This window comes from Crotalus tigris, unplaced genomic scaffold (assembly GCF_016545835.1).
Source record: "Crotalus tigris isolate CLP2741 ecotype Arizona unplaced genomic scaffold, ASM1654583v1 scf7180000024461.5605484, whole genome shotgun sequence".
Classification (NCBI taxonomy): domain Eukaryota; kingdom Metazoa; phylum Chordata; class Lepidosauria; order Squamata; family Viperidae; genus Crotalus; species Crotalus tigris.
Genome location: NW_024100632.1, coordinates 1,855,495 through 1,881,815, shown reverse-complemented (window position 1 = coordinate 1,881,815; position 26,321 = coordinate 1,855,495). Strand labels below are relative to the sequence as shown.

Below are 26,321 nucleotides of genomic sequence, written 5' to 3'. Positions count from 1 at the left end.
GGAGCCAGAAGCGATGGGAGAACCGAGCCTGTTGCACTTTACTTTGTGATGCGTGTCACTTCACAAAGTGTGTGGTTGGGATGTAGGACTAGAGATGGACTCATTTGCTGGATTCAGAATGGCAATTATGTCATCCCTTCTCTTAGACTGTGGGAAGGCAGTTTTCAGGCTAGGCTTGCAAAGGGTTGATAATTTACATTTCATTTAATAACATACTGATAGAATGTGTGATATAATAATACTATTCATAATTTAGTGAAGAGAGAGCCAGTATGGTGTAGTGGTGACACTACACAGGCTAGAAATCAGGAGATTGTGAGTTCCAATCCTGCCTTAAGCATGAAAACCAGCCCGGTGACCTGGGCTAATTACCAGGAGCCTGTGAGTTCTAGTCCTGCCTTAGGCATGTGAATTGGGACCATGAAATAGACCTCTAGGGGCATAAAGGTGGACTGAAAACGTTTCTCTGAATTTGGTGTCTCGCAGTCCATCTCCAAGATCCTTGACGCTGCCAGTCTGGAACTGCTGAATGAGAGTTGCCGGCGATCCCTGAAAAAGCTCGCCAATCAAGCCGACTCGGTTGAACAAATTGACGACACTATCCTGACGTGAAAAGCAAGTTGGCCCTTTGACCCTTGCTGCTTCAGCATTGCAAGTCAAAGCCGACGATGTTTTCATTTTCGAAAATGCTAATTGTGAGCCGATTAAGAAGGAAAAAAATAGCCTTAATTATTCTGCTGGTTTAAACAAGAGAATTTGGCCTGTCCCTCCCCCCTCTTTTTTTTTTTTTTAAATTCTGTTGATTGGTAATGAGTTAGTGGTGAATTCACACATCCCTCTGCGTGGAAGGAGACGTTTTCACTTGAGTTTAAGCAGGAAGGAAAATTTTTTTGTTGTCAAAAGCAAGTTTTGTTCTGAGGTGCTGTTGGCTTGAGGTGGCTCTGAAGGCTGCTGACTGATTCTGCAAATCAGATCATCCAAGGGGCCAGAGAAATGCAGAAAGGGTTTGAATGGCAATTTATTAAAAAGCTTTCAATCTCTTGTTGGCCATCATTATTGGTACACATCCTCACATACGTGAAAATAACAACTGTTGGTTTGCTGGAGCGTAATAAGCTGGGCCAAGGTTATTGGAATTCAGGCATGCAAGTCTAAACCACAGTGGGCTTGATTCAGACAATACCTTAAATCAGCATTTCTGAACCTTGCCAACTTTAAGACAGGTGGACTTCAATTCCCATAACCCAAGAGGATACGATAATACTATAATTCGGGAGTCTCCAAACCTGGCAATTTTAAGACTTGTGGAATTCAACTCCCAGAATTCCTCAGCCACCCCTAATCCTAACCTATGCAGGCTAGGGAATTCTGGGAGTTGGAAGTCCACCCATCTTAAAGTTGCCATGGTTCAGGAACACTGCATTAAATCGTCAACTCATGTCAACACAATGTTCGCATGACACGGTTAACTCAGTTGCTTCTCCAGGTTACCGTGATCCTCAGGAACTCAAAAAAGACTTCCTCACCTGGTGTATGTTTTTTTTGGGAAAATGTAGTTGGATTCATTTTTCAGCTGGCAAGAAAAAAATAAGGCTTTCAGAGATTATACAATGCTTGAAAAGGGATTTTAATCCATCCAAATTAAATACAGAACCAGAAAAAATAACCGTAACAAGTTAAGAGTCGGAACCGATGGACCCTAAGGCCTGCTTGTTCAGTGGAAGAAGCTGATCACCGTAAGGAATCTGCTGTCCCACAGACCAGAACTGGACTAAATTCTCTTGTGTAACAGTTCCTCTCCCCATATATAAACGTGAAATTCAGTGCAACAGCAACAAAAACATTGACAAAGAAGAATAACGATCTTCTAAGGTGAAGATGGCTTTGGCTGATCAATTCTCTGGCTTTTGAACCTGCAACTGAAAAGCGTTCTAAACAGACTTTTGAGAATGAGCATTTCCTAGTCTTCCAGTTGGCTCCTTCGGCATTCCCCAGAATGTGATCTCTTGGTGATCCCCAGCAACCCTTTCTTTCACAAAGGGGATCCCGATCTATTTGAGCCAGGCATGTCGGGGTCAGAGAGGAGGGGCGCTGTGCACCCGTTTGGGGAACGGCACCCGAGCCTGCAACCACTGCTTGTAGTCTTCTTCAGGCATATCCACAATATATTCACGCAGGAACTGTGATGAAAAAAAAGAAGCAAAAAACCAAAAGATTTGATTGTCAGGTCTTCTAAGGAGATGTTGGTCCCGCTGTATTTATTCCATTGATCTTTTGCATCTTATGACAACCGGAATAATGGATCTACGTTTCTTTTTGGGGTGTCATTGCAGCGGGCCCCATCAGCAACCTATCCCTATCCCCTGCACTGACAGTCTTGCTGTGCCCTCCCGCAGTGTCAGGCACAAACAACCAGACCCTCGTGTGTAAAGATCTAACTAGCTACTTCATTGTTCTGTGCCTGTAATATAAAAATCTTCCCCGACTGGCAACCTTGCGCCTGGGAAAGATCAAATAACAATAACAGAGTTGGAAGGGACCTTGGACTGCTGTTGTAACTTCGAACGGTCACTAAATGAACTGTTGTAAATCAAGGACTACCTGTATCTCCCTTGAATTTATCCTTTTAAAAATTTACATGAAGGGGTTTCAGTAAATAGCATTGTATCTCGGCCTCTTTGAGAGTGAAGCAGCTGAATTCCTTCCCACCCGCATCCCTCACCTCTACAGCTGCGCAGATGTCTGGAGAGCAAATTTCCCAGATCCGAAGTTCTCCCAAGACCTTCAAAAAAGTGGGAGGCCGGATGCGTAAGTCCGGATTCCTAGCAAACCTTTCCAGCTTCTTGAGGACTTTCTGGGCACGGCGGTCTCTTCTGATGTCATCTGGAATCCTTTCCAGCAAAGTTGAAAACCTTGAAGGAAAAAAAAAATACTAAATAAGAGAAAAACATTTAACGTGGATGTCTCTAAAGCCTGAAAGGTATGACTCAGATGACAGCAACGAGGCCCACTCATCAATCGCTAGAGTAAGCAACTTTATTGTCTACCACCAGTGTTACAAGAATCTTCCCAGACTGCTTGCCTTCCCCTGGGAATGTCCAGATAATGATTCGTACCTCTTGAGAGAGCTCACGCTTATGCCACTTGTGACTACGCGAGGATTCCAAGCTAGAGCCTTGCTTGACTCCTCCTTCCAACTGCCTGGCAGTTTCCCAACATCATCCTTGGCACGCAACTGATAACAATCAAGACTGTACTAGGGGAAGGGCCCTATTACAATTCCTCAGACACAAGATGTTTGGAATTTGATAAAAATTGCCTGAATTTTGGATGATGGAAACATCTTCCCAAGGCACAATATAACCATTAAGCAATTTGGTTTTGTTTTCAACGGTGATCAAGGAGATTTATGACACGAGGATTGCATTCCTGATTTTCCTCTGCAGAATTATGCAACCCAAAAGCTCAACTCAGCCCTCTGCTTCCCTCCCCCCTTTCTCACCAGTTTTCCGACTCTGCATCTTGTTCAGGCTCTTTGCCCACCACGGATTGTCTCATTCGCTCGAGGTCTTTCCGGAAACGGGTAAGATAGTTCAGGCACAGGAATTTCCGAATGTTCTTCTCCTCTCGTCTCCTGTCACATGGAATAAACATCCGAAGAATGTTCACGTTTTCTTGACAAACATGAGACACCCTCAACCTCTACTTGCCAGCTGGATCTCCAAATGATGTTTATGCCATCGGCTTGTTTGAAGGCGAGCAGAAGAAACTTTTATGGGGAAAGAAGTAAATTTTACAGAGGGCTACATGATTAGGTTATGGTGAGCCAGACAAAGGTTTGTGTGGAGCTTGTGCTATGAAGTAAGCCAGGAGTCCCCAACCTGCGGGCCGTGAGGGGTTTGCAACTGGGCCCCAGAAACAGCTGGCGAGTCCACATGCATCCTCACAACACTGAAGGACTCTACCTACCTCTCCAGGATGTCGAGTTGATCGTGCAGCCGGAAGGCGTTTTCTTGGGAGATGTCAAAAAACAATTCTCTCATTTCATGACAGAGTTGCTGCTTCCTTCTAATGAAAGAGCTGGGGGGGGGGAAGACCATGTCGGAAGACATTCCCCCAGTTTTCTGCCTGAGAAGGGGGTTGAACTAGAAGACCTTCAAGGTCCCTGCCAACTCTGTTATTGGTATTCTGTTACTCTGAACACAGAGGCCAAAGGCCAGTGGAGGTGGACAAGGGGGCCAGCTGGATTTATACTGACCTCTACCTTCTTCTATCATCATTCCTTTTTTCTTAATGCCTTTTCTCATTTTACCCACCTTGGAAGGATGGAAGGCTGAGTCAACCTTGAGCCTCGAACTGTTGGCAGAATTAGCCTGCAATATTGTGTTCTAACCACTGCGCCAGCCCGGCTCTTATTGGCATCTGTGTTCCTACCTTTCAGGACTGCAAAGCTCTGATGCTTTGTCATCTTCCATATATGTGGCAGTGGTGGTTTTATCTTCTCGGACAGTGACAACCATCGAACTACAAGAAAACGAGAGGCCACGAAGGGAAATCAACAGAGTCTCTAAGAAACATCACACAAACCTTGGTTTTGTTTCCATCCGTTTTTGTTTCCATCCGTAATGAAATCCTCTGGAATGTTAACACAACCAGCAGAGTGGAGTGGAGTGGAGAAGAAGAATTCCCTCCCTTACTTCTGGCCCCTTACTCACCTCTTTCTCTTGGCCTGCACTGTGCTTCCTTCTTTGTGTATCCCTGTGCTGGTTTTTTCGTCCTTTGAAGATGTTGCAGAGCTGAAAAACACCAGATTAACCTTCCGCACTTTTATTATTCTAGAACGGGGGTGTCCAACCGTGGCAACTTTTAAGACTTGGGGACTTCAACCCCTAGAATTCCCCAGCCAGCATTGGGAAACTTTCCAACACAGGTAATCCTGGACTTACGGCCACAGTTGGGAACCCAAAATTTCTGTGGCTAAGAGAGACTGCTGTTATGTGAGTTTGGCCCCATTTTACGACTTTTCTCACCACAACTGTTAAGTGAATCACTGCGGTTGTTAAATTAGTAAGACGCTTACTAAGTGAAATCTGGCTTTCCCACTGACTTGGCTTGCCCAGAAGGTTGCAAAAGGGGATCGCGTGACCCCTGGGGAGACGCTGGAACCATTATAAATAGGAGTCAGTTGACAAGCGTCGGAATTTCGATCACTTGACCCAGGGGATGCTGCATCAGTTGTGTGGAAAAGTCACTTTTTTTCAGTGCCGTTGTAACTTCGAACGGACACTAAATGAATGGTTGTAAGTTGGAGACCAGCTGTAACTAAGAACAGACCAGGACTTCAGGTGTTTCCGTTCAGTCCTGGGGCTGTTGCTTACCTCTTGCCCCGTTGTCCAAACGATATTTCGCTGTCCGGATCGTACATATGTAGACTAAAAAATAAGAAGGAGAACTTGAAGCTCAGATGTAGGCAGAGAAGGAAGCCAAGAAGGTCAGAGAAAGCGCAGAGCAAACAAGCAAAGATCCTTCATTCAGAAGACCAGCTGTGCAACCATCTGACCCATGTGGGGTGGTGTCATTGAGTGAGGATCTTTCAAGTCTAAGATTGGTCTCCAAAGGCTGGGAGGGTTAAGAAACCTTAGGAGCTTCTAGCAAACAGCGCCGGGAGCCTTTCCAGCTAGTGAGTTACAAACCAATTGAACAAATTGCTTTTGTAAAATGCAAACCAAGGCAACTTAATGTGCTCTTGAAATTAGAGACAGGCATGCTGTCTCCCCAAAATCAGTCCCCCAACTTACTACTGTGGTTTCGTATTCCAAAACATATTTTCCTTGCTAAAATTCTTAGCCACATCTTCGTGTATCATCCGAAGTAAGGTCTGCAGGTCTGTGGAGGGAGGAAAGAAAGGGGAAAAAAATTAGCAGGAAACCAGAATTAAATTCCAGGAGACTTAAGCTCTTCGGAGAGTTTGCAGTGAAAAGCGTTGGGATGAGCAAGATGTGAAGAGTAACAGCCCAATTGTGCACCAAATAAACCAGGTTCAGATGCATAATCCAATAATCTCATTTGGGAAGTATATAATCTCAAAAAGGCCAGGAGGTACGTTCCAACTTGCAGACATCGCAGAAGAAATGTCTCAAAACATCTTTTTTTTTTTTTTTTAGAATATGCATCAGCAAGTATAGAGCAGCCTTCTCCCACCACTGAAAGATGGTTGACTTTCTTTCTTTCCTAGGATGTATCATAGAATCATAAAGTTGGAAGGGACCTTGGAGGTCTTCTAGTCCAACCCTCTGTTCAAGCAGGAAGCCCTGTATGATTGCAAACAGAGGGCTGTCCAATCTCTTCTTAGAAACCTCCAGTAATGGAGCACCCACAACTTCTGGAGGCAAGCCCTTCCTCTGGTTAATTGTCCCCACTGTCAGGAAATTTCTCCTTAGTGTTCCAGGTTGCTTCTCTCCTTGATTAGTTTCCATCCATTGTTTCTTGTCCTGCCTTCAGATGCTTTGGAAAATAAATTGACCGCCCTCTTCTTTGTAGCAGCCCTTCAAATATTGAAACACTGTTATTGTGTCACCCTTAGTCCTTCTTTTTTTATTAGACTAGACATACCCAATTCCTGCAACTGTTCTTCGTATGTTTTAGCTCTCCAGAACCTCTAATGTATGTATATATTCCACTTATATACAACCGAATCAATAGACTCGAGGGGATATTTATGAAGCGGTTGACCCCAAAATCCATAAGCAGGGGAAAAGCATCCACGGGAAGCAAAAATTAAATTAACCAAGGTTATAAAAACTCCAAGAATAAACGTTAAGCCCTGGCGAAAAGGAAGCAAAGTGAAGTAACAGAATCTCACCCTAATTTAACATAAAGCAGTAAATCGATGGAAGTACAAATTAAAGATGGTGCATTTCGCCAGTTTAGAAGAAGAACTGTGTCATGAAGAGCATTCAAAAGAGCTCTTTTGCAAAGCCAGAGCGGAGCGACATGGAAACCGCCGTTCAGTCTTCATGAATGAAGGATAGGACCAAGCTCTTTCCCCAGGAAACACATACCGGATGGCCCAGATAGAAAAAAAATCCCTGCAGGTACTGAGTACCAAGCCACATTTAAGGCACAGCTAGTCCTTGACTTATAACTGCAGTTGGGAGCAGAATTGTCATTATTAAGCAAGGCCGTTGTTTAATGGAGTTCCTGCTCGATTGGATGAACCTTTTGCCACAGTGGTTATGTGACTCGCAGGTGTCGTTCAGTGAATCAGGCGGTCATTAATTGAATCCAACATCCTCCACTTAATTTGCTTGTCGGAGGAGGGCTGGGAAAGTCGCAAATGGAGATCATGTCACTGCCCCCCCCAGGACCCTGTGACCATTGTAAATACACACTGGTTTCCAGGAGCACAAAGGCCACGTAGGTGCGACAATTGTAGCACCTGGAGACGTGTGATTGTAAGCTTCTATGGGTGGGTCTATTCCCCATGGCCAACTCACCTTGGCCCACTCATTGCAGTTGCTGGACAAAATTGACACTAATATCCAAGAAAGGGTAGAGTAGAATCATGAAAGAAAGGATGCAAAAGGAGGGAGGGATAGAATGAAATGCGATCGACAAAAGTTAAAATACATTTTTAAATTGATTTTAAGCAATTAAACAGAATGGTTAAATTGTTCTGCAGTGAGTTGCCCCATGGCATGTTGGCCGTGACAAACTGTCCCATTCTGGTGATCAAGGGAAAGTCGGATCCCATTGAAAGTATCCGATTCACTTAACAACCGATTCATTGACTCATCCCGAGGACATGGGGTCACCCTTTTGCCCATCTTCAGCTGGCCTCTGAGAAGTAAAGGGGGAAGGTGGATTTGCTTAATGACCTCATGATTCACTTCACAGCCATGCCCAAAAGAGGTCACAAAATTGGGCGCAACTGACTTAACCACCCCCTTGCTTCCGGTCCCAGTTGGGTTGTAAGCCGAGGACTTGCTCTATGGCAGGGGTCTTCAAACTTGGCCCTTTGATGACTTGTGGACTTCAACTCCCAGAATTCCTCAGCCAGGCACATCCACAAGTCATCAAAGGACCAAGTTTGAAGACCCCTGGTCTATGGTGTTGAAGAAAGTCCCTTTGACCAGTCTGGCATCTCCCAGGTGCTCACAGTAGCTCAGGGGTTCTTCCTCCTCCTTCGTCTGCTTGCTGTAGCTGGACTCCAGCTCTTCCACCTCCTTGGCGCTTTCCGACGTAGGTTGGGCGACTTCATCGGAGCCGGGCGTCAAAGAGCTGGTGCTGGCCAAGGTGGTCTTACTATGTGGCGAGGACAGCCCACTGATCTTGGACATGCTCCCTGTCATCTTAGGTGACTTTTTGCTGGACGGGCCCCGAATCTGCTTCTGGGTATATCTTCTGCCCTGGAAACATTGTAACAGAATAAGGGAAGAGTTGGAAGGGACCTCGGAGGTCTTCTAGTCCAACCCCCTGCTCAGATGGGAAACCCTAGGCCTAGACCATCCCAGACAAATAGCTGTCCAGTCTCTTCTTAAAAACTTCCAGTGTTGGAGCATCCACAACTTCTGGAGGCAAGCTATTCCACTGATTAATTGTCCTCTTTGTTAGGAAGTTTCTCCTTAGTTCTACTATTCTAACTACTATTCTATTATTATTCTACTATTTTAGTTCTACCTGCCACTGTAAGCTTGTTTCACAAAGCTGCAGGGGTCAAAGCAAGGAATCAACCATCCTCGTCTCACACCCAAGAAAAACTGGCCCTTTGATAGAATTAGTTCTCCATCCAGGGAAGCGTACCTTTGCATGCTGAACAAAATGCTCCCACCGATTCTTCACCGCCTTCTCTTTATTGATGGTTTTCATGCAACTTTTCCCACCACCGTAGTCCCTGGGAAAGATGGGATTTCATCAGCTTTCCATGTCTATGAAGATTCTCTGTCATCCAGGTCACGGTTGTCCTAAAGGTGCTTTTTCAACTGGACTTGCTTGTTTTTTCTTTGAAGACGTCTCGCTTCTCATCCAAGAAGCTTCTTCCGTTCTGAAGAACTCAACGGAGAACGGAAGGAGCTTCTTCGATGAGAAGTGAAACATCCTCAGGAGAAATAAAGTCCAGTTGATTAGTTTCCATTTGTTGCTTCTTGTCCTGCCTTCAGGCACTTTGGAGAATAGCTTGACTCCCTCTTCTTTGGGGCAGCCCCTGAGATACTGGAGCGCTACTATCCTGTCACCCCTCATTCTTCATTAAACTAGACATACCCAATTCCAGCAACCGGTCCTTATATGTTTTAGCCTCCAGTCCCCTAATCATCTTTGTTACTCTTCTCTGCACTCTTTCTAGAGTCTCAACCTCTTTTTTACATCGTGGTGACCAAAACTGGATGCAGTATTCCAAGTGTGGCCTTACCAAGGCCTTGTAAAATGATATGAACCCTTCACGTGATCTTGATTCTATCCCTCTGTGAATGCAGCCTAGCACTGTGTTGGCTTTTTTGGCAGCTGCAGCACACGGCTGGCTCCTATCTAAGGAATTGTCCACTAGGACTCCAAGATCCCTCTCACAGTTAGATTCTGTGACCTACTTGGGGTTCCAGCAGGCGATCAAGGGCTTCATGCTACTGCAGGGCTCCAGGGTCAAAGCTTCCAGGAGCCAGTTAAGGGCACAGAGTTGCCGGAAGATGGAGTCACTGTTGAGATAGAGGAAGACAGATGGGCTGGCAGAAAAACAGAGAGAAGAGGCAGATTCTGGCTAGAAGCCAAGTGACCACAGCCACAGGAACACACAGGGAAACTTGAGGCTCTCCTCAAATGCCCATAGATGCACACCGAAGCTCTGCTGTCATGAATTTTACAGCATGATTTCTCTCCAGCTAATTTACTACAGTCCTCTCCCGCCCTTTGCCAGAGAAATGCATTTTTTGACTGTCGCCCCCAGCCATTCTACCAAATAAAAGCACATTCAAAAAAGAAAAAGAAATCTGCCATTGTTATGAATCCTCACAGGGAGATTTTTAAAAGTCCTTTCTTTTTCTTTTTTCTTTTTTTTAAAGTGAGCTCTTTGGGCTCATCTTCTAATTAAACCACCCCAGGTTAAACTTGCCACAATGCTGGTCCTCATCTAATTTCTAGGTTTCCACGGTGCAATATATCCTCAGTGACCCAAATGCCCCCCCCCGGGGTTATCTGTACTTTTCACACTCTGGCACTCTAGTTTGTGTCCATCCTGGTCACTTTTTCCCAGTGGGATTGCACTCTTTTCAAAACCCTTTCACGGTTCTGCAAGTCTCCAAATTCTTCTCTCCTCCTCCCTTTCCCTCCCTCCCTCCCTTTTCTCTTTGGATCCCATTGCAGAATTTTACCCCTTTGGGAGACGGAATTAGAGGGGGGGAAAGAAAGGATGAGTGGCTGAACTGCTTCGAAACCTACAAATGGGCCTCTGGATGTTTTTGTGACAGCAAGCCATTATGGATGGGGGTGAAAGGCCGGGCCATTTTCTTCTTCTTCTTCTTTTCTGTCTCGCTCACCAAGAAGCCTCCTGTTAAAAAGAAACTGAAGAAAGAAAGAGAGAGAGAGAGAGAAACATGTCAGAAACAAAGGCCCGTGGGGAGGGGAGAGGGGGTCTTTCCTCGCTAGCTGCAGACCACCCAATTTCTGCCCACTCGGACGTCCATCTTTTCAAAAGGCAGCCTGACTTCACGGCATAAAGCTGACCTGCTATGACCACAAAATGTGGCAAGTTGTCATCACAAAGGATGGAAGAGATTTGTGTTGGCGTTTTCCATCCCTAACGGCTAGAAATGCCCTTTTTACACAAGGGCTGGATGATGTTTTGATGGCCGGAGGCGGCTTGTAATCCTCCAGAGCAGGGACTTAGAAAGAGGAAAAAGGCAGTGGGGTCAGGCTAGGCCAGTTGGGGTAAGAGGAAGCTGAGGTCAAAACCCAAAAGAGCTACTTGGGGGGAAGAGAGGCCATCGGCCAACGCAGCACCAGGGAGGTTGAGGGCCCCTACTCAGATTCGGAGTCGGAGTCTTCCTCCGAGGAGGAGGATGGGTAGTGAGGGGGCTGAAACTCCGTCCTTCTCCTCTCTTCCTCCCTCCGCTCTTCCAGGCTGGAGGCGGTCCTCCTCTTGATGGATTCTCGACGAAGACTATGGAAGTACCCCCGCCCGATCTTCACCGAGTTGATCAGATGCCTGCCAAAGAGGAGGAGACATCAAACAATGCATAAACTGGAGTCTCCGAGCACGGGGGAGACCCCCTCGGCTGTTTTCGCAGCCTTAAAGATTCTTTAAACAAGAGAAAATAAATCCATACAAGGCTGGCAGGGTGGAAAGGAAAGCGCCAGTTTTGAGTTTCTTCAACATCCATGGCAGTGTTTCTCAACCTTGGCCAGTTGAAGATGGGTGGACTAAGGTGGGATAAACAAAATCAAATAAAATACTCTGCCTTTGAATTTTGGCTGGTTAAAGGGGTTTATTGTTTGCTAGAATTCCCAGAATTTCTCAGCCAGCAAGCTGGGGAATTGAAGTCCAGATAGCTTAAACTGGCTATCGCTGAGAAACGTGGATCTACGGGGTCCACAAAGGTCCTCCTGGAATGGTGGAGAACATCCTAGGGAAACATCCTTGTCTCTTCAACTCACCCCGGCCAACTCAACATGGTCAACCTGCCACAGAACAACATTGCTGTGGGACAATTCAACTTAATTATATAAAATAATTTAAGGAATTATTTTAATTTTTGCCATTCACATCTCATTTCCCCCTTCCTTTGGCATCCTTTCTTGAACGATCCCATTCCACTATTTCTTCGATATTAGGGTAACTCTTGTCCCGTGGCAAGTTGGCCACGGCGAATTGTCCGTGGTGCTTGGCCACGACAAGAGGTCGTAGACCCTCCCCCCAAGAGCTCTGAAACGTTGGCCTGCTGCAGCAACTCAACGAAACTGCACCCATTAAAATGGAAATGTATTTAAAATGAACTTTGCAATACATCTATTAGACTAATTGCGCGTCGGCTGACTGTACCGTCGCAACACATATTTCCTGCCACCTGCCAGACAAGGGCAGTGTCTTCCTTGTAAATGGATAACTTGGTGGGGAAACAAAGAGCGTTTTTGAGAGCTAATCCTTTTCGGCAGAATTCCCCAGCTGCTTTAGAAGATTAAATTAACAGAGATAAAGGTCAGCCTTGTGCTGTAGTCAAATAAAAATGACCCAGCAACAAAAGAATGTATATGTAGTTGACGATAAATGCACTTTTTGGAAGGGGGGAGGGTTCGGCAAGGCCGTGCGTTTCATTACACCTAAACCTGAGCGATTTGTTAATTCTGACACGGTTTGATAAAGGATTGGGATGAAAGTTTGCTTCCGATATTACCAAAGTCCTGATACACTACATCAAATATCTTTAAAGATGAAATAATACCAAATGCAATAAATTCATTTCAGCTCGGCAGGAGGCCTCAGCTGGACTTTAATGAAAATTTCAACAAGCCCTGCACGGAAAGGGAGAGGTGGTTGACCCGTAGAATGAGCAGAGGTCTATACGTAGCTCTCCACTTTCAAGATATAAAATCTTTTATAAAAATATAAAAAGCATTTTTTCAAATTACGGGTTTACCAAAGCTTACTGGAGGGCTAAGAGCAGGGAAAGATGGGTCTAGGACAATTTGTCACAGCGAACTTGCCACTGGACAACTTAACGTAAGACAACTGGACCCTAGACCCGTTCCTCTCTTAATATTATTAGTAATATTCATCATCAATCATCATTTTAACACCATGTCCATCCACTGCAGGATGAAGGCCTCTTTCTGCATGGTCCTGGGCTTCCTTTTGCCAGTCGGGCCCGCCATACTTGCCAATGCGGTCAATCCATCTTGTTTTAGCTCTCTGGCTGGAAGGGACCTCTGAGGTCTTCTAGTCCAACCCCCTGCTCAAGGCAAGAGACCTTAGACCAACCCAGTCCAATCTTTTCTTGAAAACCTCCAGTGATGGAGTATCCTCAACTCCGGGAAGCAAATTGTTCCACTGATTAATTGTTCTCACCGTCAGGAAATTTCTCCTCAGTTCTAGGTTGCTTCTCTCCTTGATGAGTTTCCATCCGTTGCTTCTTGTCCTGCCTTCAGGTGCTTTGGAGGATAGCTTGACTCCCTCAAATACTACTGGAAGACTCCTATCATGTCACCCCTAGACCTTCTCTTCATTAAACTAGACATTGCCAGTTCCAGCAACCGTTCTTCATATGTTTTAGCCTCCAGCCCCTGATCATCTCTGTGCACTTTTTAGGGTCTCAACATCTTTTTTGTATCAAGGGTCCCTAATATCCAGAGCGACATGGAGGATTTGGAGAAGAGCCCAGCAGCTTGGAGAAGCAGCTGCTGGCCAGGTGGGGAAGCTTCTGACTCTGTTATTCTAAGTCTCCCACCCTACCTGGGCAGCTGAGTAATGTCATCCAGCATTCCCAGCAAAGGACATTTTCCCGTCTCCGCTAAGAGAATTTTGCAGACGGCACAAGGCATCCTGATAAAAGCACCGGGTGTCAGACAGCAAAGGGGAGATGGAATAGACAGTGGGATTCTCGTTTCCAAGCAACTGGCGTTCCTAACCATGAGCTACAGCAGAAACCTAGTAGCTGCAGGTAATGCCCGTATCACAAACAGCAGCATCCGTTGCTGCTTCTATGGGCCTCCTGCCACAGTCCTTTTGTGGCGAAACTCCCCCTCAATAATCAGATCTACCGGGTTAGGTGCAAAGAGGATCAGTGGCCAAAGGAAGCAAGCAGGAGATTCATAGGGAAGAGGCTTAGAGCAACGGTCCCCCATCCTTTCGAATAGAAGAAAAATCTTGGGAAATACTGTGCTGAGCTCTTAGTGATGGTTTGTGATTTTTGGGGTAGAGATACAAAGAATAGAATAGAGTAGAGTAGAATTAGCAGAATAGAATAGAATTAGTAGAGTAGAGTAGAGTAGAGTAGAGTAGAATAGAATAGAATAGAATAGAATAGAATAGAATAGAATAGAATAGAATAAGAGCAGAATAGAATAGAATAGAATAGAATAGAATAGAATAGAATAGAATAGAATAGAATAGAATAGAATAGAATAGAATAGAATAGGGTTAGGGTTTGGTTTAGGGTTAAAGGAAAAAAGAAAAAGAAAAGAAAAGCCAATGAAATAATTGGATAAATTGATAAAAACGCCCCTGGAAACATGCTGCATTTCAAATTCCCTCCCACTGTACCGCAACGGATAATTACAACCGACGGGGGAAGGCCTGTTTTGGTGCATGTGCCCTGCTGTGGCTGGCAGTGATGGCTTGCCAAGGTTTATTTTTTGCAACAGGCTGTTAGTGAACCATCCGTAGGGAAGCCTGCCACTTGGACTGATAATGATATTTGATGTCTGGGCTGGAAAAAAAAGAGAGAAGGAGCATCTGGTATTCTAATCAACGTGTGAATGGAGAATCAAAGCAAGGATCCAAGGATCAGCTTGATGGAGCTTTCCATCTGTCTAAGTAACCTCTGATTCCCTCTTCCAAGGGCTACTGTTGAAGGCCGTTTTCCTACTGCAACAGCATCACCTATCGTAGGAAACCTCCATGTATTTAGTTATTTTTATTTATTTTATATCCTGCCTTTATTATTTTTACAAATAACTGAAAGGGACATATATATGCAACATGCTTTCTTCCTCCGATTTCCCCCACAACAATAATCCTGGGAGGTTGCATGAGAGAGTCGCCCAAACTCACCTAGCTGGCTTTCATGGCTAAGGCAAAACTAGAACTCATGAGCTCTAGTTTGGGTGATTGGCTCAAAGTCACCCAACTGGCTTTCATGCCTAAGGAAGAACCAGAACTCAAGTTCTCCAGTCTTCTAGCTTGGTGCCTTAACCACTAGACCAAACTGGCTGTCTATATGTCTAGCGGTCAAGTGGGAATGGTTGCATCAACATATGTTCATTCAAATGCCTAGGTTCAGTTTTTGGATGGGCGCCTTAAAGCTTCAAGACCCTACCCGTGGCTCTCTACATTTCTTCAGGGGGCTCAGATAAGCCCTACCAGATGTAACAATAAGCCTTTCACTTCCTTTGTGTGATGCTCTCAGAAAAAGCAATAGAGAGAGAGAGAGAGAGAGAGAGAGAGAGAGAGAGAGAGAGAGAGAGAGAGAGATGGTGCTTTTCTTCATACTTCAAGGTTAGTTTCCGTGCATAACCGCACGGCATTTTCCTACCTCATGTGCACGAGGTCTCTGGGGAGGGTCCTCAAATCCTTCTCTATATGTCGAATCGGCAGAAGTTTCTTCTCCGGTTCCAGGAGCTAAGTAAACAAATGCCAGCAGAAAGGAAACTGTAGCTCAGAATAACCATCCCTTCATTTCCCTCTACTTTGGGAACAAGGGAGTAACCAAAAATAACCCGAAGAAGCATCTCTACTCAACAGGTCTCCTCTCCCCCTAAATTCTGGAAACTTAAGAAAAATGAAACTGAACCTGAGAAGTGAGTACAGATAGTCCTCAATTTATGACCACAACTGAGCCTAATCCAAAATTTTAATGGATTTACCGTTGGTTTCAACTTCTTGGAAAGCTCGGTTTCCAATGGTTCGGCGAATTCTTCCAAAGCAACTTCCTCTTTGTAGAGATCCTGAAATGAGAAGCAACAGGTAGGCTGAGACATCGTCTCGGTGTAAAGAATCTTGTGAGATCCGTGGAAAAAAATCATCCAGGGCTGATCCTGATCATGCAAAACAGAAACGGCGTTTCCCCCCCAACCTTAGCAGCTTTAAGCTGGGCGGACTTCAACTTCCAGAACGCTGGCTGGGGAATTCTGGGAGTTGAGGTCCACACAGCTTAAAAGTTGCCAAGGTTGAAAAAGACTGTTCTAAACACATCCAAATTATAATCTGGAAAGGGATTCTGTAGCGCAGCAAGGAAGCGATTGGCGTCTCTTAGTTCATGGAATGTTATGAAGGTTCCTGGGCATCAGATCCTTTAGCAGCAGCTGTCTGTGAAAGGCAATTTGTTTTAAAGAGAGGGGTTGCTAATTATAAACTTGGCTACAGAGCTTGGAGAGAAAACTCTTTGGTCATGGGTTTTCCATAATATTTGGAAGGAAGGAAGGAAGGAAGGAAGGAAGGAAGGAAGGAAGGAAGGAAGGAAGGAAGGAAGGAAATTAAGATTGAGAAGAAGGAGGAGGAGAAAGAAGGAGGAAAAGAAAAAGGAGGAGGAGATTTATGTGGCACTCAAGGTTGAATTTGGGCTTCTTTGTGTTTTCTAAGCTTGGAGAACCCCAAGAATCCCACAAGCAAGAGAAAAGGGAAAGCGATTAGATTCACATTTGTTGCTGACCTTCTCATCAAACATAGCTGCCTCCTGAAGCAAATCTGTGTGGGCGTACTTCGCAACACATCACAACTCTCACCCTGCCAGCTTTCTTAACAGGCAAAGTGAAGGCAAAGTAGAGGCTGTAACATCCATGCAAAAGGATTCCGTTAGGACTGGACGAAGCCCGTATATCCCTCAACCCTGGAATAATGGTTTTATTCACTAGATCACAATTAAACCAAGGGTCTGAATGTCTGAAGCCGGTCACAGGGCAAATGGTTTAGGTTACATGATTTGGATTCTATCTTCCTGTATAGATTTGCCCGACCACCCCACAGTTTAGGAAGTGAGCCATCTCCACGGGATGCTGCCGGTATATATATATTATTGTTACTTGCTAGATGTAAACTTTCATCCAACAGTCTTCCCACTTTGTTCTGTCTGGACTAAGTGATCGTTTTCAGCAGTTGGCTTTAATCTTTGATCTAAGACCGCAATGTTTACTCTTTGATTATGAGCAGTTCTGAGACCTTTTAATAGAGAGGGGGAAAAAAGAGAGACATCAAATGTTTCAGGCGCTGCACTCATGCCCTTATTGACTTGATCAGATTACTCTTTCCATCTTCCAACTCTTGTTTATTTTTTAAAAAAGAATCTTCCTTTTATCCTTGCTGAAAGCCATACACAGACACACACAGAGAGAGAAAAAGAGAGAGAGAGAGAGCGTATATAAAGTCAGCAAAGATGTTTTTCAAACTTGGCAACTTTAAGAGGTGTGAACTTCAACTCCCAGAATTCCCCAGCCAGCCATGAACTGGCCAGAATGAATAGCTGTAAGTCAAGGATTACCTGTGCTGAGTTTTGCTTTATGACGGAAACTCATTGGAGATTCAGTATGATGGCAGAGACCGTATTCCACGTACGGTTTATTAATTGAAAAGGAATAAAAGATATTATAATTTGCCTGTTTCGACGAGAGATTTCAAATTTAACACTGTACATTTTCTCAAGAGACTCTTAAAGTATGCATTATTAATGTTAATTGCTAATGTCTGTCTGTAGTTTCTCTCTCTCTCTCTCTCTCTCTCTCTCTCTCTCTCTCTCTCTCTCTCTCTCTCTCTTCTTCCTGGCATTCAGATTTATTTTTTACTAAATCCTCACGCCTCTAAGAAATACAAAAGCTTAATTAAAGTAGCAAATCAGCGGAAGCAAGAAACATGAAATGAATTAGATCAGCTTGAAAAAATCGCCCAAAGCCTTTGAGGGCTCAAACTAGACTTCTGTCGGAAAGGCGGGGAAAAAAGTCCTGTTTAATATATGCTCTGGATCAGTCTGTCCCATGAATTCCGGTGGGCAAGCATGCCGCTGGCTCTATGAAGCCAGAATAAGAGAAAAACTGCAAGAAAGAATGTAAAAACAAAAAGGGGGAGTGGGTGCGTGCAGATCAAAAAAGATACAAGAAGTGAGGAAGAGCAGAATTCGATCAGTCAGTCAGCACAGACTTGGAAGGGACCTTGGAGATCTTCTAGTCCAACCCCCTGCTCAAGCAGGAGACCTTATACCGTTTCAGACAAATGGCGGTCCAATCTCTTCTTAAAAGCCTCCAGTGATGGAGCACCCACAATTCCTCCAATTCCCTGTTAAAACACATTTCTTCCTATGGAGAAAACAGATAAATATCTGGTGTCTAATGTTCAGGCTCTTTTTTTTCAGGGGCCCTACAGCAGATCTGCCAAAATTTTATTTTCCAACGCAAAACTGCCGTCCAGATTCTGCTTGCCAAGCTCAAATGCTTGTTAATCTTGGTCTGTGACAGGGTTTACATTTTTGTTCTGGTTCGGCTGACATAGGAGCCTCTTAACAAGAACAGTCTAAAAGGTCTCTTTTCATTCCTTGCAATGCCCAGAAGCGTCCTGAGTGATATTATTTTTTTCTATAATTATCCGCTACTGTGGGAGGATTTCATGCTTAATGGCAGTCTAAAAATAGTTTCTAAGGAATACTGTTAAAACAATAAGCCAGGGAGATGTTTGCAACCATGCTGATAAGGGGGAAATCCTCTCTGCTTTGCATACACCAACATCAACATGGTTTGTTCGCTGCGTTGTGTCTTCATCCCGAACAGATCTTTTCTCCCGTCTTCTAAGAACATGCAGAGCTGCTGCATCTTGGTCCTCAGCCTGCCTATTCTGGAATATTGTGAATAAATATTAACAGAGCTGCTGTGCGGTAATTGGATTGCTGCTTTTAAAATGCAGGAGCCGTTTCCGACATAAATCCAATTAAAGTCTTACTTAAATTTAGGCTGGGAAGAATTTCGGAGTTATTTGATTCGCCCTTGGTCTTATTCACCCTTCCAACTGTAGTATCTAAAAAACACCAGGTTTCCCTCCACCCCACCCCTTGTCTAGCCATGCTTTTAAGAGAGAGAGAGAGAGAGAGAGAGAGAGAGAGAGAGAGAGAGAGAGAGAGAGAGAGAGAGAGAGAGAGAACAAGTGAGAGAGAGAGAGAACAAGTGAGAGAGAGAACTAGAGACAGAGAATGGGAAGAGAGAGAACAAGACAGAACGAGAGAAAGAGACAGAGAATGAGACAAAGAATGTGAGAGAATGAGACAGAGAGAACAAGAGATAGAGAACCAGAATGAGAGAGAGAGAGAGAGAGAGAGAGAGAGAGAGAGAGAGAGAGAGAGAGAGAGAGAGAGAGAGAGAGAGAACTAGAGAAACAGAGACAAACTTGTTAACCTCTGGACTCAGACTTTATTGCCTAGTGCCCTGTTGAATTGGACACCTGGTACTTCTTTTATAAGAGTTGTTAGCTGGCACCAAGCATCACTGTCTCCTGGAACTCATTGAAAAAGCATTTTCCACTTTTCACGGCAAAGTCCCCCAGCCTGTCACTGGCGTTAGAACAGAACAGAACAGAATAACAGAGTTGGAAGGGACCTCAGAGGTCTTCTAGTCCAGCCCTCTGCTCAAGCAGGATTCCATTCTGGACAAATGGCTGTACAATCTCTTCTTTAAAATCTCTAGTGTTGGAGCACCCGCAACTTCTGGTGGCAAGTCGCTCCACTGACTAATTCTTCTCACTGTCAGGAAATTTCTCCTTAGTTCCAGGTTGTTTCTCTCCTTGATTAGTTTCCATCCATTGCTTCTTGTCCTGCTTTGGAGAATAGCTTGACTTCTCTTCTTTGTGGCAACCCCTGAGATATTGGAACACTGCTATCGTGTCACCCCTAGTTCTTCTTTTCTCTAGATTGGCCATACCCATCTCCACCAACCGTTTGAATGGTTGGGGATCTTAAGGTCTTCTAGTCCAACCCACTGCCCAAGATAGGAGACCTTATTCCATTCCAATCTCTTCTTGAAGACCTCCAGTGTTGGAGCATCCACAACTTCTGAAGGCAAGCCATTCCACTGATTAATTATTCTCCCTGTTAGGAAATTCCTTCTTAGTTATAGCTTGCTACTCTCTCTGATTAGTTTCCATCCGTTGAGTCTTGTCCTGCTCTCTGGTGCTTTGGGAAATAAATTACCCCCACTTCTTTGTAGCACCTCATTTTGTTGTTGTTCTGGCTCTTTTGTGTCTCCTTGCAAGTGGTTGTAAAGCGACTTTGCCTGATTGGGCTTACCATTAGTGACATTAATTAAAGAATCCGGTGCTGCAGCTGATGCAGTTATGTTCTTTTTCTGAGGCTAGACCAGCTGGTGTGTGAGGATATGGTGCCAGGGGGATCTGTCATCTTACATTTTTCATGTTGTTGAGTTTTTCCGGCGTGTTTTGTTCCTGAGCGAGACTCCAGCCTGACAATTTGGATGGCGAGGTTTTGAAAGAACAGTCGGGAGTTGGGGAAGGAAACCAGCTTCTTGGGAGCCGAGAAATGTAGTAACCATGTAGTAACACTTGGATAATCAGAGACTCAGGAAGAGTTTTTAAATCAGCTGAGCAAAGACTCAACTTAGGAAGCACAGCCTATGCACAGCAGGATAGTTCTGTGTTCAGAGTGCAAAAATGTCTTGACACACTCAGTGAAAACTTTGGGATTTTCCTACCCGGGCAACTTCGCTTTACTTTCGCCGTTGTGGTTTGACCTTCGGAATGAGAACTAATTGCTTCTGACATTTTGTGATCGTAACGACAGCTGCGGGCAGATCCGGAGTCATAACTGCAGCCTGGAAGCCTGAAGCATTCCCTCGTCTTCAATTTCTAGGCTGTGTCCATTAGTTCCAGGCCTTTGGTGGCACAAGGCCATTAAAACGCCCTTCTTATTTTCATCGGACAGAATCATTTTTTAGTTAACCTCGGCAGAAGACAGCGTTGGAGGGAGAGAAAATCACATCATTTAAAAGATGCGCTGGGAGAGCACCGGTGGATGAGAAGCCGTCCTCTTGAGCTCTTACAAACCTGAGTCTAGAGAGCGACAGGTGGGGAAAACCCATCACCTCTTGCATCCCCAGCTCCAAGAAGATCCCGCACCCCATCCTTCTTCCTGAGTTGCTAGGAAACCGGAGACTCAGGTCCAGCGCAAGGAGGAACGGAGGAAGGTGAAGGAGCAGAAAGAAGAAAAAAAACATTGTCGATCTCAGTTTTACTTTAGCCCTAAATCTCCCTGAGTGGCTTTGAAAAAAAAATCACAAAGCCATCAATTTATCTACGGCATGCAGTAACAACAGCAAACTGCCACACCCACAATATAGTTGGCACTAATGAGACCAAACTCGGAACACTGCATCCAGTTCTGGTCACCATAATACACAAAGGAGGTTGGGGTGCTAGAAAGAGTGCAGAGAAGAGCAGAAAGATGATCAAAGGGCAGGAGGCTAAAACCTATGGAGAACATTTATGGAGATTCTCGGTCATCCAAGGTCATGGTTGTCCCAAAGAAGCTTTTTTCAAGAGACAACTGGACTTTTTTGTTTTTCCTTGAAGACGTTTCACATCTCATCCAAGAAGCTTCTTCAGCTCTGACTGGATGGTGGGGAATGGAAGGATTTATATTCCTTGCAGACAGCTGGTCATTTGCCTTCTTTTAGAGAGTCATTGAGAGTCTGTTGGATATGACTTTTCAACAGGGAAGGGACCCAGGGCAGAAAACATCCTGCAGCCAAGAAGGCTCCATGCACATTTGCAGTACTCAGGTGACCCTGAGGACACAGGTAAACCTCCAGGTGGTCTCAATGACTCTCTAAAAGAAGGCAAATGACCACAATAAAACTACAATTTATTCAAATAATTTTCTGGGTCTGCACAATTCTCTAATGAAGAACCATCAAGTTGCCATCTAGAAACCTGTGTCTGGTTTTGTTTTGTTTTTTCCTTCTCCCTCCCCATCCTGTTTCCTTTCATGTGGTGTCTTCCAAAGTGCCAGCCCGAAAGACCCTTTCCAGCCATTTTTATTAGCGATTTTGGGAGGCTTGCGGGCAGAAATCTTTCTGAAGGATAACTGCTGATTTAATAGATAACCATTGATTTAATGGATAACTGCTAATTTAACAGATAACTGCTGATTTAATGCATAACTGCTGATTTAGCGCATAACTGCTGATTTAATGGATAACTGCTGATTTAACGGATAACTTCTGATTTAACAGACAACTGCTGATTTAACGGACAACTGCTGATTTAACAAGAGCTGTGCACACTTACCGGAGGTAGCTGTCCCAGACCGTAGAGGGTGAGTTTTCTGGGATCAAGGTAAAGGGGGTCCCCGAAATCCTGATAGGGTTTCCAGCAGGGGGTAAAATACCCCTGTTGTGAGAGTTGTTTGGCTCTCCGATTATAGCTCTCTCGAAATACTTGCTCTCTTGGCACATCCCAGCAGTTGTAAATGGTTTTGCTCCGTGCCTGGATCTTTAAACCCTTCTGGGTAGGGACAGGTAGTGGTCTGATCAGCACGAAGTAGCGAGGATCAATTTTGGGGTTCAGGGGCATCCTGCCTCTGTTGCCCTGGGGCGGTTTCCAATAGGAAACCCAAGTAATCAATTGATCAATAGGCTATTGATTTCTCAAGTCAAGTCCTTCTAGTAAACTACTCCACAAGCAAGTACTTTCTTTGGATTCACTGTCTTGGGCAATTGGGGGTTTTCTGCCCATCAAAGCAAACCACGATTGGTCCAAGCATGTTGGGCTGTTGGGATCCAAGCCAGGATTCCTGATTGGCCTCCCAGGGGAAGTCAAGCTGCTAAGTTCAGACAGAGGGACTGCTAACCCATGAGACAAAGCAAGCTTAGCAGCCCCTTTCCCTTTGGGGCTGTGCAAAGCTCCAGAAATTAAAAACAGGTTTTCCAATAAGCCGTGATGAGAGACCTTCACTAGGATCTAAACTCAGTTTGGATCGAATGTGGACCCAACTCTCTGACTTTCCCTACCACGACTGTGTTTCCAAGTCTGCGACATTCATGCCCCTATGCCTATCTCCCTCTCCCCTTCCTTTCTTTCTCCTTCCTCCTACCAAGTACCTAGACTACTCTGCCTTCCTATCAAATCCTGTTTTCACAGCCAAATCTGCAGCCAAGTTTACTGTAGGTTGGTTGGCTTTTGCTCCTCTCCCCAATTTTTATTTTCAAGCTACTAGTCCCTAAGAGGTCCTCTACAGCCTCTCTAGAAAACTAGGACCCCCAAAGTCTCATGGCTGACCCGAGGCCAAAGCCATTCAAGGCCAATGACCCCCGACCTGGGGGCTGTTTGCCCTCTAGCCCCTTCCCCTTTATAAATGCTTCCTTCTCTTCCTAACTTCCCCTAAGCATTATAAGGCTCCAGCTAAGCCTAAGCCTGGGGGGTCGGGGGGGGGCTTCCATTAAAGACAGACAGACATTTTCCAGTCTCCCCCACCCCCCAGTTTGGAGACACTCCGCCCCCACCCCGTCTTTATCTTGCCCCCTCCCAACGCCAACTGCTTTGGAAGGAAGAACTGGGGAGAGAGGAGATGGCGTCTCCTGTTGCCCTTGGCAACCGCAACTGGCAGGCGCGCGGGCTGGTATGTCCCTCGCCGCTGTCCGTAGCAGCCGCTGAAGCTGCTTCCGCCCGGACTGCCTGCCCTTTTTTCTTTTAAACGAAGGAATGAATGCATGAATCTGCTCGGTTTTTTTTTTTTTTTGCAACGACCTTTATATTTTGCCTAATTAAAAAAGGGATGTCCAGTCTCTCTGTTCCCCACCTGTTGGACTGCATTTTTAACTCCTCTTGGGGGGGGGAGAAGTTAAAGTGTTTTTCAAACTTTTAAGAAGTATGGACTACAACTCCCAGCATTCCCCAGCCAGCATGGGAAATCTGGGAGTTGAAGTCCACCCATCTTAAAAAAAAAAATCCTGGCTGGGGAATCCTGGGAGTTGAGGTCCAGACATCTTCCCTGGTGGTGTTCGAGTAGAGCCTGGACAGCCATTGGTAGAGATTCATTTGAAATCCTGCCCTGAGCAGGGGTTGGACTTGATGGCCTCCCAAACCCCCTTCCATCTCTATGAATGAATGAGAAGCAGTGACACTTCAATAGGAAAGTGATCGCTATGCGAGCAATCGAATAATAGCAGCAAATACTCTTTTAAAAACGAACAAGTATTTTTTAAAATAATTGCATTACATCATACACTGGATAGACTGTGAAGGGCCCCATTTCCAGATATATATAATTGTAAGCCGCTCAGAGTCATTGACTGAGATGGACTAGAAAGGAATGAATGAACACAAGAATGAATGGATGAACGAATGAACCAATGAATCACCTGTGCCTGTTCCCATCTAATTGTCACTCTTTTGCTTCATTGATAATTTTAATAATTAAATGTTACAGCTTAAGGCTGACTCACTGCATGTAGTTGACATTGGTGTTGTGTGGCAGCACTGCCCCATTGTGGGGAGCGTGCATGGCCATCCCGGCCAGCTTCTGAGTTTGTTGTCCCGTCTCCATGGCAATGGAAGAGATGACGTGGGAACGGATCCTTCCTGCATTAGAGCACCCATTTTACCCCGGGCACAGGATACTTAAAAACGGAGGTGCAACTGGGTGGCATTCAACCTCTGTGACTCAGTTGTGGGTAATTTCAGATGTGGCTGCCAATGCATAATTCTGCGGAACTAGATGCAGATCCAACCTTGTGTTGCATTGTTGTCTTTCTTGTTCCTCAAGCATCAAAGCTGGGTAATTTTCTTGGCTGGCGAGGAGGGATTCATTATGTGGATGAAGGGAAGAACAAGGATGGGGAAAAAAAACAAGCTGCTTCTTGCCCAGGTTGCTACTGATGCAATAGATCTTTTTGTTCCACAAAGAAGAGGGGTTCCACCTATTTTCCAAAGTACCTGAAGGCAGGACAAGAAGCAAGGGATGGCAACTGATCAAGGAGAGAAGCAGCCTGGAATTAAGGAGAAACTTCCTGACAGCGAGGATAATTAACCAGGGAAACAAAATTGCCTCCAGACATTGTGGGTGCTTCATCACTGGAGATTTTTCAGAAAAGACTGGACAGCCATTTGCCTGGGATGGTACTGGGTCTCCTGCTTGAGCAGGGGGGTGGACTAGAAGACCCCCAAAGTCTTTTGCAACTCTGTTATTCTCCAAAGCACCTGAAGGCAGGACAAGCAGCAAGGGATGGAAACTAATCAAGGAGAGAAGCAACCTAGAACTTTCTTAACAGTGAGAACAATTAACCAGTGGAACGACTTGCCTCCAGAAGTGGTGGGTGCTCCATCACGGACGGTTTTTAAGAAGAGACTGGACATACAGGTCATGTAGCTGCTTGTGACTGCCCCGTGCCTAGAACTCCCTGGCTCCTGAACTCTACCTGGTGCCTTGAAACCTACACTAAAAAGGAGCCTCCATCAGAATAAACACAGAGAAAATAAACAAGCCAGGAAGATTTTAGCAATTCTTCAGTGAATTAGATTAACTCTCAGGATGGGGTTTTTAACCTTTTGGGGGACAATGAGGGATTGTGACATGATAAGCCGTTGAAGGGTTGCGGATAGTTATTAATGAGGACGTGGCTCCTTGTTTTGGCTCCAGCTGAGGAAATAAACTGGCCCCATCCATGCTGATCATTTAATCCTCCATTCCAGTCCCCCCCCCCGGCCTTTGTGTCTATGTGGGTCCATGTGTCTAAATGTAAGTGTCCCCCCCACACACATAGTAAAGTTTTCCCCGAAAAGTCCTTGAGATTCCAAGCACGGGTTTTGCACTGATTTTCAAAAGATTGCAGACTTTCTTTATCAATGCAAATTAGTCTCTCCTGATGAAAAGGGAAAACAAATGGAATTTTAAAATGCAGCTAATCAAGAAGTTAAAGAGAGGTTAATCTTCCTGGATTAATCAAATTGCATGCATGAGAGAAGAGAGCAGGCGAGGAAGACAGAGGTGGAGGAGGGGGGCAAGGAAGAGAATTTGTCTGGCTGATTCCCGATGTGACGATCATGCAGGCAGTCCTTGACTTACGACAGTTCGTTTAGTGACCGTTCAAAATTGCAACGGCACTGAAAAAAGTGACTTAGAACCATTTTCACACTTACGGCGGTTGCAGCACCCCAAGGCTACGTGGTCGAAATTCAGATACTTGGCAACCGACTCGTATTTATGACGGACTCACGTGATCTCTTTTGCGACCTTCTGGCAAGCCAAGTCAATGTGGGGGGGACCCAGATTTACTTAACAACCGTATTCCAGATTTAATATTAGCGATTCCAGTCATTTATTTCCTTCTCTTCAGACATAGCAAAGATGTCTCCTTGCTTTATCTCCTTCCTTATTTATCAACTGATTTTTAAAGTCTCCTTAGTTCAGTTCAGTCCTGATCAGCAGAAGTCCGGTAAAGGTTAGCAGAGGCTCATCTTGATTAAGTGAATTCCTGCAGGGAGAATTTGCTGTCTCAGCTGCCTTGTCCTTTCCAGTCCTCCCACCCTTCTGAAAACTTTTTTTTTCCCATTCCACGTAGAGACCTCTCTCCTTCTTAAAATTCTGTGCATCCCTGTCTCAGTACTAACGCCAATATTAAGCCATAAAAAGTAATAT

General features: G+C 44.9%; 2 protein-coding genes across 3 annotated transcripts in view; one reads left to right on the top strand and one right to left on the bottom strand.

Annotated features, from left to right (window-relative positions):
• Positions 1-1,040, top strand: part of GCN1 (GCN1 activator of EIF2AK4) — a 38,405-nt gene extending 37,365 nt beyond the window's left edge. Inside the window, exon 58 of the mRNA XM_039332666.1 lies at positions 487-1,040. Within this exon, the coding sequence (XP_039188600.1) occupies positions 487-612 (126 nt within the window). The 3' untranslated portion in view covers positions 613-1,040. The remainder of the gene's footprint in view (positions 1-486) is intronic.
• A 563-nt stretch (positions 1,041-1,603) lies between these two features.
• Positions 1,604-23,108, bottom strand: CCDC60 (coiled-coil domain containing 60). 2 transcript variants are annotated; one of them, XM_039332667.1, is made up of 16 exons: positions 21,974-23,108; positions 15,568-15,648; positions 15,237-15,322; positions 11,012-11,194; positions 10,429-10,551; positions 9,585-9,689; positions 8,803-8,893; positions 8,159-8,408; positions 5,799-5,886; positions 5,379-5,432; positions 4,716-4,796; positions 4,435-4,524; positions 3,970-4,080; positions 3,503-3,634; positions 2,723-2,912; positions 1,604-2,180 (listed from the first exon to the last, which is right to left on the bottom strand). In XM_039332667.1, exons 1-16 carry the CDS (start codon positions 22,256-22,258, stop codon positions 2,076-2,078), a joined length of 2,055 nt encoding a protein of 684 aa, XP_039188601.1. In that variant the 5' UTR covers positions 22,259-23,108; the 3' UTR covers positions 1,604-2,075. The 2 variants fall into 2 exon arrangements, with proteins under 2 accessions (XP_039188601.1, XP_039188602.1); XM_039332668.1 differs by lacking the exon at positions 3,970-4,080.
• Positions 23,109-26,321: the final 3,213 nt, after the last annotated feature.